General features: G+C 40.3%; 1 protein-coding gene across 1 annotated transcript in view; it reads right to left on the bottom strand.

The window, feature by feature from the left end:
* THSD7B (thrombospondin type 1 domain containing 7B) overlaps nt 1–12961 on the bottom strand; it is an 848738-nt gene that overhangs the window by 719662 nt on the left and 116115 nt on the right. Inside the window, 1 exon segment of the mRNA XM_034654492.1 lies at nt 5146–5318. Coding sequence (XP_034510383.1) covers nt 5146–5284 — 139 coding nt within the window. The 5' untranslated portion in view covers nt 5285–5318.

The following is a 12961-nucleotide window of genomic DNA, read 5'->3' as shown; positions in this document are numbered from 1 at the left end:
TTTTTTTTCCTTTCATACCTTATTATTCATAGCAAAACTTGTTTTCCAGTCTTTTTATAAACTCACTTGCAAAATGTAATTTGGAGTGATGAAAATGTTCTGGAACTAGGGAGTGGTGACGTCTCCACCAACTGTGAACATACTAAATGTCACTGAATTGTATACTTCAAAATGGTTACAACAGTAAAGTTTATGTTATGCATATTTTCTTACTTTCAATGTCCTTTGGCANTGTTCTGGAACTAGGGAGTGGTGACGTCTCCACCAACTGTGAACATACTAAATGTCACTGAATTGTATACTTCAAAATGGTTACAACAGTAAAGTTTATGTTATGCATATTTTACTACTCTTACTTTCAATGTCCTTTGGCCCCATGGAAGCACATTAGAAGTATGTCCTCTACATACACGGGATCAAACATTTCAAGGTCAACTCTTCAGTTCTAAAGCTACATATTTAAACTCTACCTCTTTTGCTAGTGACTTCCAAATTTACATCTCTCTTACAGCAGAGACCCTTCTCCTGAATTCAGACCCACACATCCAACTTCCGGGTCAGCATCTCCCACAAATTTCTAACAGGCTCAGGAATGTAACTTGTCCAGTCCCAAGTTGCTATTGGTCGCTCCATGCCAGGTCCTTCACACTCAGCCTGTATTAAGTGTCAGCAGCTCCACCCCTCATCCAGCTACTCAGGGCAAAGTCTCAGTGTTACCCCTGAATCTCCTTTCTTCCCTGCCCCCTCACATCAGTAAGTCATGATCCTTTACCTTCCATCAGGATTTCTCAGTCTGGGCACTATTGACACTTGGGGGCCTGGTAATTGTGGGGGCCGTCCTGTGCTTCTACACGTGGTTGTCAGTAGCTCACCCCAGTTGCGACAACCAGAAAAGTCCCCCACTGGGCAAAATCACCCCTGGTTGAAAACTGGGGCCTTTAATATATCCAAAATTCAACCTCTCCTCATCACCTTCACTGTCATGACCTTCAGTCAAGCTATTACCATCATCATTTTTACAGACGCCTCCTAACTGGCCCTCCCGCTTCCACCATTCTTAACTGACTACCTGCAATGAGTCTACTAAAATCTTATTAAAAATAAAGATCATCTCACCACGTTCCCAAAACTCCCCAGTATGCTTCTGTCTCACCCAGAGCAAAAGCCAAATGGTAATGTTGACCTATGAGGATACACCTGATTTGGGCCCCGTTCCATCTCTGACCTGATCTGTCACTGTCCCCCACATTCACTCTGTCCCAGCACGCTGGGCTCTTCTCTGGTTTCCAAACATGTCTCACATACTCCTTTCTGGGCCTTTTGCCTTTGTTCCTCCCTTCATCTGGAAAATTCTTCACCCTTATCCCCATGGCTGGTTCCCTTCTTCCTTCAGGTCTTTATTCAAACTACCTCCTCGGTGAGGCATCCCACAGCCCACCTGCTGGCGATTTCGACCTCTCACCTCTGGTTGCATATCCCTCTTCCTTGCCTTCTCTTTCCTTCCAGACACTTACCACCATCTACCGTCCTGTTTATTCACCTTCTTGATCGTGTTCATTACCCCCTCCCTTTGTCTGTTTTATTCTCAGTTTATCTCACATGCTTGTAACAGTGCCTGACACACAATAAGGATCTGACAGGTATTAGTGGAATGAATGAACCTCTTAGAACCAACACTGAGAAATGTTTTGAGACCACTAGTTACTTGGGCTTCAGAAACCATGATCTGTTCATCTCTACAAAGCACGCACACATGAATTGTTATGTATCTACTTAAAGCAACAAGTGACATCACTCCTTAGCTGGTACTCTTGCTGACACAATCCTTCTTCCTTGGCATGGATGGAAGATTGTTTGACACTACATATAGATCAGAGGATCTCATCACAATGATGACAGGCATTCAATAGCCTTGCCAGATCAATGATCCCATAGTCTGCAGCTCACTGGACTTTCTCTCAGTACAGAAATCCTTAGCAACATAATGTGCCCACTCACTTATTATTCATCAATCCATTGTTTGTCCAAAGTCACTTAGAAATGCCTCCAATTTGGATGAGGTTGACTAACAGCTCATCTACGGACTCAAGGGAAAACAACAGACACTAACAAAAAGCTTAAGTTGTTAATCCTACAATTTAAACCCGGAGAATGGTTTCTAGGTTTCTAAAATACACTTATCTGGGTCTCCTGGAAAAGCTGCTAAAATTTCAGAATACACTGGACCTGAGTTGTCAGATTTGATAACATACTCCAAAAATGTAACTGATGTCACCTGCAACACAGGCTCTTCAAAAAAAAAATTCAAATGAAATATAATAGACTCATGTATAAGCACATTGACAGATTCTAAGATATTGAAATTTCCTTTGAACATAATGACCCAGAATTGCTCTAGTGCACATGACTCCTCGAAATAATATATTGTTTACCTTTAAAATAGTGTTACATTTGTGTCACTATAATTTATGGTAGCAAAACACTAAAAACTGCTGAAATGCCAAGCAATAGGAGAAGAAAAGATAAAGCCATAAGGGACTGGTTAAATAAATTATTGAATATAAATACAAAAAAATACTATGTAACCATTAAAAGATGAAATTGACCCATGTGCATTAAGAGGCAATGTTCATCAAGACATCATTATGTGATCAAAGCAAGTGGCAAATAAAGGGCGCATAGTAGGATTCTGAATGTATGAGGCAAAGCGTGTGTACATATGTACATACGTGCATGTATGAATTAGATATTTTCAGGACCACCTTCTCCACCATTCTCTACTCTGCTCCCTGCCCAGGAAGCTGGTCTATATAGATAAATCAATGGGGTCCCTTGCCTTGTGGCTTCTGGCTGGGTTCAGCCAATGAGAGATGTGAGGGCAAGGGCTGTTCCTTCCCCTGGCCCCTTTCCTCCCTCCCACTGCAGGTTGGTTATAACCCTCTAAAGCTCACAACATCTGTTGGGCATCCTCTCCATAAAGTTTTCTCTCCATGTTCCAGAAACCACTTCCTTTCCTTGCCCCCGCAGATCCAGAAGTCAGGAAGATTGACACTAGCTCAAGAGCACGCCACAATTCCTCATAGCTTTTCTTTTTTTTTTTTTTAAAAGATTTTTTAATTTCTTTATTCAACAGAGATAGAGACAGCCAGCGAGAGAGGGAACACAAGCAGGGGGAATGGGAGAGNACCACAATTCCTCATAGCTTTTCTTAAGCTCTGCTCACACTTACCCCCTTTCATAAATAGTCCTTTTATTAAACTGCTCCCAATGCCCTTCTTTGCATATACTCTTTCTTTTCTGTCAGAACCTTAAATAATAATAATACCAATACTTTGTGTGTATCTTATGAGGTTTATATCTACACATATGCATGGAGATGTACTTACATGTGCAAAGAAAATAAAGAATACATAAGAGATTGGAGAATGGAATATATGGTCTGGACTTTGGCTTTTCATTTTGTATCTTTTAAATTTTTCTACTTTTAAAATACCTGGTCATATACAAGTAACAAATTTGTAATTTCCCATATTTCCAAATGGGAAATATGTATTTATTACCTTTTTGATGGCACATGAAGGACGGAGAGAAGTAATGAATACCAGGGAAAATGAGAGTGATGACAGAGATGCTTATTTGGAACAATGCAATGTGTCTAATGGGAAGGAATGTATCTCTGAAACTGAAGTCTGACAGTTATCCAAGAATTCATCCACTGCAGCATGGGTCTACCATCTTGTTCCAATGACCTGCTTTTAGAAAAGCAGACTTATTTTGAAAATTGGTTTCCAAATAAGCCCTTTTTCTCCACACATCTCATTTGTGGCTCAGCTTTGCTACTTTCCATCTTAATTGCACTTTTTTGGAGAACTTTAGACAAGAGTGAAGTCATATAAATGTGCTCATTTAGATTTAATAAAATGTTTAGCCTTTCGTGATTAAAACAAAATAACCCCTTTCACGGAATTGCAAGACTGACTTTTATAACTATTTCCAAAGCTTACTAAAACTACTATGAGGTAAAAAAATACAAATCACTAATGTGGTATTAGAGCCCACAATTAAATTAATTTATAAGGGCTTTAGTGCAATTAAATTTCCTCCAGACCATATCTCTAATGGCACTGGGTTTTTTACTTCATATACTTTAAAGAATAATTTACTTTCATTTTTGCAAAGTCATTTAAATATTACAAATATCACTTTTGTACATATTTCCATGGTGACACAACACATTTGCAGTCTATTTAATTTACAACTGATGAGAATAAAATGAAAACTCTTCAAGGACCATACATCTTCTACGACATCTCATTTTCCTATTCTAAGATATTAAGTGTATAAGTTATCTGTATTTGCAAGAATGGACTCTTGAAAGAGTAATAAATATTTTAAATGATCTGATTATGAAACTTAAAGAAAATTAAAATCTAGAGCAAAGAAACACATCAGTGATACAAAGAGCCAAGATGTTTAGGGTTCATCATTTAAGATAATAAAGTATCAGTTTTTAAAATTAAATTTAACAGATCTTTTCCACACTCAAAATAAGGAAATACTTGGAGAAGAACATGAGTTATGTACAAGCCTCCAAATTTCAATTCAACTTATACTTATGTACAAGGTAGCTAAAGATCTCAAAACACATTAAGGAGACTTTATAGTCACAGCCAATGAGCAAAGTTGTTAGGACGATTTTTCATGCTCCCAAACCTAGATATGTAGGCTCTATGCTAGAAAGTATTCAATAATACAGAGCTAACTAGTGTGTCAGCTAAAAGAAGGACACACACAGATCTGGTCCCAAGCATTTTTAGCTGAAGATATCAGCTAAATTCAGATGTCATTTTTGCTACAAATGTGCTGCACAGTGGTGATACATTTGACAAAGGAGAAACAGATGTAATTATGGAAATCATAACTTTAATTGACAACAACATGAAAATTCAGAAGTATAACACGCATCACAGATAGAGGTGACAATTATGCAGAAATAAAAATTAAATGCAAGCTTTACTATAAAGAAAAAGAGTCTATTTTTCCTCTCTGGATATTTCCTACTCCTCCAGAAATAAAAACAAGTACGGAAAGAATATTCTTCTCATTAATGAAAACTGGACAAAAGAACAGCCAGGACATTCCTACCTGGTTTCCAGATGAACTGATTATCCTTTTTCGCTTCCAAGTGAGCTGCATGGGACAGCAAGAGAGAAAGTAATAGAAAGAGCTTCTTTATGCTCCTCCATAACCAGCAAGTGACAGCCAGATCACCCTTTGAAAACATTCTTCAGATTTTCAGCCTCTTGACTTGCCTATTCCTAAAAAAACAAAAACAGGAACAAAAAAAAAAAGCAAAAGAAAGAAAGAAAACCAGATAAGTTTCTACTATAAGAAATAATACAAACTCACATTGACTGCTAGAACCTTTATCATGATGACATTACAAATTTCCCATTACCATACAGAGAGTACATATACTATTAACATTTTAAGATCAAAGGTTAATTAGCCACACTTTCAATCCTTACCCATTTAAGATACTATCAGCCCTAAGGACTCCACAGTCCCTCATTCCTCCCCGCCCCCCACCACGTCTACTTTTATTTGTAAGAGCAGGGTTGTCAGATACCTGGTCTATTCCTTCCTCCAACATAGCCAAACCTTGAGGAGCTCACGATTTGGGAACAAACATGCACACACAGCAAAGTCCAAAATAGGACAAAGAATGCTCTAACAGTAGCATCAAGAAAGCGAAATGCAGAAGACTGAGGGGGACGCAATTAGATCTTCCGTGGTGAGAGAAAAAAAAGAGGGAACTCTCACACAACGTAATAGCTGAGAGAAGCCTTAGGAAAACCAGGGCCTGAAGGAGCCAGAAGGGACCTTTCAGGACATGAGAAATCTCTGCTGACATGCATTTTGTGTTTGGGGGCTGGTGAGTGGGCCAGTGGCTGCTTGTGAAGGATGCTAAGGGGAAGGAGGAATGCACAGCCTGGGGAGCACATTATGAAGAGCCTTGAATGTCATGTGAGTGAGTTGGGCTTTACTGTGTAAATAATAGTGATCAGAATTCTAGGAGAGCAAATGACTGAAAAAACTGACATCAGTGTGCATCACGGATTCATGGTAGATGAGGCTAGTTAGGAAACTAGGCAAAGAGTCCAGGCAAGAACTGGCAAATGAAAGGATCCAGGGCGATTTGAAATGTGGTGCAGCAGCCAGATTCGGTTAACAATTGGATGGGATACGAGAAAGAGAGAAGACAAAAAAGACTGCATGACTGCCAACTTACATGACCGAACAGATGGGACCCCTTTACCAAAGGACAAAAGGGGAACTGGGGCAGGTTTGAAAAGGAAGACAGAAAGACCTTCCTTGGTAGATCTTGGATACAAGTCTTTTATCTGTAGTGTCATTTGCAAATATTGGTACAGCCACTTTGGAAAACAGTGTGGAGGTCCCTTAAAAAGTTAAAAATTGAGCTACCCTATGATCCAGCCATTGCACTACTGGGTATTTACCCCAAAGATACAGACGTAGTGAAGAGAAGGGCCATATGCACCCCAATGTTCATAGCAGCATTGTCCACAATAGCTAAACTGTGGAAGGAGCGGAGATGCCCTTCAACAGATGACTGGATTAAGAAGATGTGGTCCATATATACAATGGAATATTACTCAGCCATCAGAAAGAACAATTTCACAACTTTTGCAGCAACAGGGACGGGACTGGAGGAGATTATGCTAAGTGAAATAAGTCAAGCAGAGAAATACAATTATCATATGGTTTCACTCATTTACGGAACATAAGAAATAGAAAGATCGGTAGGAGAAGGAAGGGAAGAATGAAGAGGGGGTAAACAGAAGGGGTAATGAACCATGAGAGACTGTGGACACTGGGAAACAAACTGAGGGCTTCAGAGGGGAGGGGGGTGAGGAATTGGGATGGGCCGGTGATGGGTATTAAGGAGGGCACGTATTGCATGGTGCACTGGGTGTTATACACAAATAATGAATCATGGAACATTACATCAAAAACTAAGGATATACTGTATGGTGACTAACATAATAAAAAATTATTAATAAAAAAAAGAAAGAGTTTCCTTTAGGAATATTAAGACTGATGTGCCTACAGGATATCCAGGTAGTTTCCCAAATGATAAGAAAAGTCTACCTAGAGCTAAGGAGAATGGAGAGGACATGTCATCATGCATGTATGGGGAAAATGGATTCAGAGACATAGGTGGAGGGGGACAAAAGGATTGAACAGTAAAAGGATATCAAGGGGAGAAGTTATTGTCCCTACATGTTTACCCACAAGATTGCTAAAAGCAGGAAGCCAATCTGACCATGAGCTTCCTAGTGACCAAAGAAAGAAGAAACTACTAAAGCCCTCATGTAGGTAGGAGAAAATTCTATCTCCTTTTTTCATTATTGTTTTAGGAGAAGCCACTGCTCTGCTCTCAAGCACTGACGGACTTTAGCCCATGAGTCCTCATAAACACAGATGTGCTGAGCAATGGGCCAAACGAACACAGCCCTTCATCAAATAAAAGAAATAGTGGCAAGCCGTAGGCAGCAGAGTGACTCTCCTGTAACACTCAGAGGGCACAGTGGAAAAGTACAGATCAGTAAAAAAGATTCTACTAAGGAGTCAAGCAGTGAAGTTCAAGTGCACAGCTTTCTGACAGTCGGCCTGGATCCAGGGATGAAGACAGTACTTGGATAAGCAACCAAATCTTTCCTTCAAATTCTGCATTGCACACCAATACTGAGAAGTGTCAAAGTGGAGTGATCCAGCTGAAATGAGATTGTGCTCTCTTGCCTGACTNGTCTTGCCCGACTGCCCCCAAGACTGGCCTGGTAGACTATTTCACTGAACCTTTGGAGCATTATTGGACAGGATTCAAAAACCTCAGGCCTAGAGAACCAAACTGGCTACATTTCTTTGTAGCAAACATCCAAGAGTATAATTTGCTACAACTGTGTTTTTGCAACATGGATATTAATTTTAGTTTATTCTAAGGATAGAACTTTTGATAAAAATGATTTGCATCTTAGGGTAGTTGTTCCTAAGCTAGTATTATTACAATTAATACAGTAAATGGCCAGCAGGACCAGCTCTCTACTAAGAAAATTTATTTTATGCCAAGAAATCACCAGGGTATAGAAGGGGACTTTGTCTATCCCCATCAGTGACAGACACATATCCAGCACATCTACAAACATATTCAAATTATTAATACATAAAGAAGATAAGGAGGACCAAAAGTGTATTTGCTACACTCTAAATAGATATAAGTGGGAAGCCAAAAAAGATTTAAAAGAATTAAGAGCTCCAGTGAGACTGCATGTGAGCTGGAATGATTGGTCAAAAATTCGCATTTAAATATCTGGAATTCTGCATCAATCTTTGGATTTTACTTTCAAAATTAAAACAACAACAACAAGGGGTGCCTGGTTGGCTCAGCTGGTTAAGCACCTGCCTTCGACTCAGGTCATGATCCCAGGGTCCTGGGTTTGAGCCCTGCACTGGGCTCCTTGCTCAGCGGGGAGTCTGCTTCTCCCTCTCCCCCTGCCTGCCACTCCCCCTGCTTGTGTGCGCTCTCTCTCTCTCTGTGTCAAACAAATAAATAAAGTCTTTAAAACAACAACAACAACAACACAAAACCATCACAATTACCTGAGTTGTGGCTACTGTGAGCCCTGATTCCCTTTTAGGCTTCCTTACTATCCAGAACCCTGTGCTGACTCTGCAAGGGATCCAATGTCTTGAAGGTTCTTTTTATGTTCACCTAAGCCAGTGGCAGATCCGTGAGCGGAGTGGCTTTGGAGCCTACGATGCCTACAGTCACCATATCTTCTGGCTATCACTGAGTAAGAAGGATAGTACCAGTAGAAATCTTAGATTGAGCTTAACAAAAAAAAAAAAATCTGAAATAACGGATCTTAGAGAATAAACAATTTATTTCAATTTAGGATGCCACAGCACTCTTACTCCTAGAAACACCCACATGTTTTTAGTATCTGTAGTATCCGTAATTCTATACCTCACCACCTCCCTTTCCGCAAGGAGCTTAGGAACAGAGGATGGGGAACAGGAGTCAGTGAGGCTTCTGCCACTTGCCACGCTGCATGCGGTACACATAAGAGGAAAATGAGAATCTCTGCCGAGCTGATGGACAGCACAGGATGGAATTTGAACAGAGGTTTGTCTTACTCCACTCAACTGTGTTACCTGTCTTTCGTCCAAATGCCTGAAACTTTATTCAGTTATCCCTTCAAAGACACTGGGAGTCATCCTTGCATCTAGTACTTGATAAGCCACACGAAAATTCACAATAAAAAAAGAGGGGATACAAGAAACAGTGAGAGATTCCACTCCTCTATTTGTAGAGCAAAAACGCAAAAACGCTGCAACTACGATAAAAAAAACAATATATCATGCAGGAAGCATGTGCTACCCACGACGGCATGAATAATTTACACCATGACCAGCATTTAGTTTCCAAATCAACTTATTTACTATATATCTTAGCATCCAAAATATATTTGCAAGGTTAGCTCTAAACTGATGAATACTAAGAAAAAGAAACACAGTTTCTCCTTTTAGCCTTAGTTTTCTAATCATTTAAAGGCCCTTCCAACTATGAAAGATGTNCTATATATCTTAGCATCCAAAATATATTTGCAAGGTTAGCTCTAAACTGATGAATACTAAGAAAAATAAAGAAACACAGTTTCTCCTTTTAGCCTTAGTTTTCTAATCATTTAAAGGCCCTTCCAACTATGAAAGATGTGTCTTACACTTTATACACATTTCATTTCCCTTTAAATGTGTTCTTATCATTGAAGTCCTTGAATATTTAAAAGGCATAAAACTTAAAAAAAAAAAAGGAAGAAAAGAAAAGAAAAGCTGCTCCAATTTGCTCTCAGCCTGCGGGCACAGCAATGAAAGGGAGGAAAGCAAACTTGACCACGCATATCTCCATAGTGCCATCTCATGGCAACTTGCAGACAAGATGGCTCCATAGAGATGGCTGAGTAACAGGGGCTGAAGGGGAAGATGCCCGAGGTGGAGACCCACCCAACGGACCTACTCAGGGGACTAACTGATGGCCACCCCCAACTAGACGCCCACTACAAGTGATTGTGAACTAAACAGTACTGGAGAAACCACAGAAGTATTTGCTTTTTCTCAGCTCTCTGCCTGATTTCTGATTGCAATACTGTGCATTCCATCCCATCCTTCCTAATCTGTCGATATATAAAATATTGACCTAAGTACCTAAGTTATTCCTATCTTCCCTCATTTCAGAAATGAGGGAAGTGAGGCATGGCGAGTTAAGTGACAAGCCCAAGGTCACAGAGGTAGTAAGTTGTTGGAAGTGATCTCAGTGGCCTTCCTCCGCAACAAGAGAGAGGAAAATGATAACCCCGGATCCACGCAAGCAATTCCTTATAACCCTGAAAACGGAGATTCTTTATAGCCCTACAAAGGGTCTCTCAGCAGTTTATGCAAGGCAATTAACATATCATTTCACTCCATCCTTACATAACACTAGGAGCAATTATTCCTATTTTTCAGATATAAAAGAGACTGATCATTAAGGATGTTAAATAATTATTCCAAGGTTAGCTCAGCCAGAAAATGTCAAAGCTGGCTTACAAAATGGGCCTGACACCACAGCCCCGATCTGTTTATTGCATCACATGTGGTGACCCTGGCAGGTCACTTGGCCTCAGAGCCTCAGGGTCCTCATCTACAAAATGAGGAGGAGCGGTATCTCCTAACCTTTAGCGGGCAAGGATGGAATGGGTGGAAAGTACTTAGATGGGGGCCAGCGGGAGAATGAGCACTTGCTAAATAAAGGTTACCATTGTTACTACTGTCATTATTCTCTCAAAATTCAGAAAAACTCTTACCCTAGCAATATTTAAAGAACAGTTGCAATGCAATCCTGCCCACAGCAAAGGAATGAGAGATGATTTTTTTTTCAACCGCCCAATCTTGTGACTTTGCACTGTATTTCTGAAGAGCTAAAAGCACTCTGTGCCGAGAGCCCCATTAAAGATTCACACTGACCCTGTGAAGGAGAAAACAGGTATTATCATCTCTATTTTATGAGAAAGTAACCTCTGGCCTCGCGATGACATGATGTTTAGTAACTTCCTCAAGCCTTTTAACCATCAGCCTCTTCCTCCACGCACCTCACTCCGCAGAATCCTAAATTACGTCAGCATAAGCATGAGGTATCTGCAAGCATACCAAAGAATATATAACCACGTGGTCTTTGGTTTTCTATATTAATAATTGCAGTAGGCTTGCGTCATGTAATGAGGCCTCCAAAAGTTGTGCACAAAGTCCACACAAATATTTTACATATCTCTGAACAAACGTTTGCCACAGGACACGATAGGAAGAAGACTTGAAACAGATTTGCCAAAACCTTCAAAACTACATCTTGGTAGCTGTGGTAGACACTATTTTATACATATATAAACATATACAGAAATACATATATATATACACACACACACACACACACACACACACACACATAAATATATATAAATACATATAGGTGTGTGTATATATATATCACATTTCCANGTGGTAGACACTATTTTATACATATATAAATATATAAGAAATATATATATACACACACACACACACACACACATAAATATATATAAATACATATAGGTGTGTGTATATATATATCACATTTCCAAATTGTCTTTCAGTTAGAGTGACCACATGACAGCTCTGACCAATGGTTTGGGTGTCAAATATAGTTTTATTCTCCAATAAAAATATAAAACCCCAAAGGAGAAAATGTCAAAGTGTGGTTCTTTGTCATAGCTCCTTTTCCATATCCCTTCCTGGAACACAGATATGGTGCCTGGAGGTCCCACAGCCATGTTAAGCTTATGATGATGAACACCGCCCACTGCAAGTGATGGAGTTGGGAATGCAGAAGAAGCCTGAGACTCAGATGCCATAATGGAACTACAGACACTGTCCTGGATTGTCAACATCTAAAGTTTCCACTTTATTAGGGAAATAAATCCACTCTTTTGTGTATCTTCTGTTACATGAGCTGAAAGCAAGTTTAACTCCTACAGTACCCATGTCCCTACATGCAGTAAGTCTACTGATGGATAGTTTGAATGGATGTGCCCGTCTGTGACCTCTATAGACTGAAACACAGGTCTTTCATGATTTAAGCAACACACTGAAACTCTCTGTAAACCTGAACGTGGATATCCATGTTTCTAAATAGATGAGGTTGGTTTCTTTCCCATACTGACGACTCCGGTAATACACACATCATTCAGAGAAAAGTCACTGCATCTGTTGTCATTTTTCATAAGAGTCATTACGAAAAAAAGAAAAAAAAGTTTGCTTCACACGTGATAAACTATAAATAAAGGAGAAGGGTCGCAAATACTCTGGTACACTGTCTCAGGTCCCAAGTGAGAATAAATCCACTCACACGTAGTCTCATTTAAGAACATATTTATGGGAGTTAAGATGGTGGAGGAGTAGGGGACCCCTTTTCCAGCCAGTCCCCTGAGTCGAGCTAGATAAGTACCAGACCAACCTGAACATCCACGGAATCAGCCTGAGACGCAGGAAGATACATCTGGATCTCTACAAATGAACATCTCCAGTGCTGAGTATTGAGGTACGAAGCGGGGAGCCGTGAAACTGCGCACAGATATCAGAAGATAAATGGAAGGGGGAGGGAGCCACTGCATTCAGGCGCCGGGAAACTGAAGCCACCTGCACGGGGGAGCGGGAGGACTCACGGACCGGCACCCATGAGAGAACAGACTGGGACCATGAGCCAGGAGCGCGCACCACAACACTTCTTAGGGAACTCCGGTGTGCTCACTGGATCCAGACTGAGACCGGGAGCTCCGGATGCNCGCGGGGGCGGCTGGCGGCTGGC

The sequence above is a fragment of the Ailuropoda melanoleuca genome, chromosome 2 (genome assembly GCF_002007445.2).
Source record: "Ailuropoda melanoleuca isolate Jingjing chromosome 2, ASM200744v2, whole genome shotgun sequence".
Classification (NCBI taxonomy): Eukaryota; Metazoa; Chordata; class Mammalia; order Carnivora; family Ursidae; genus Ailuropoda; species Ailuropoda melanoleuca.
The sequence above is the reverse complement of the archived record's forward strand: the minus strand, read 5'-3'. Positions and strand labels throughout refer to the sequence as shown.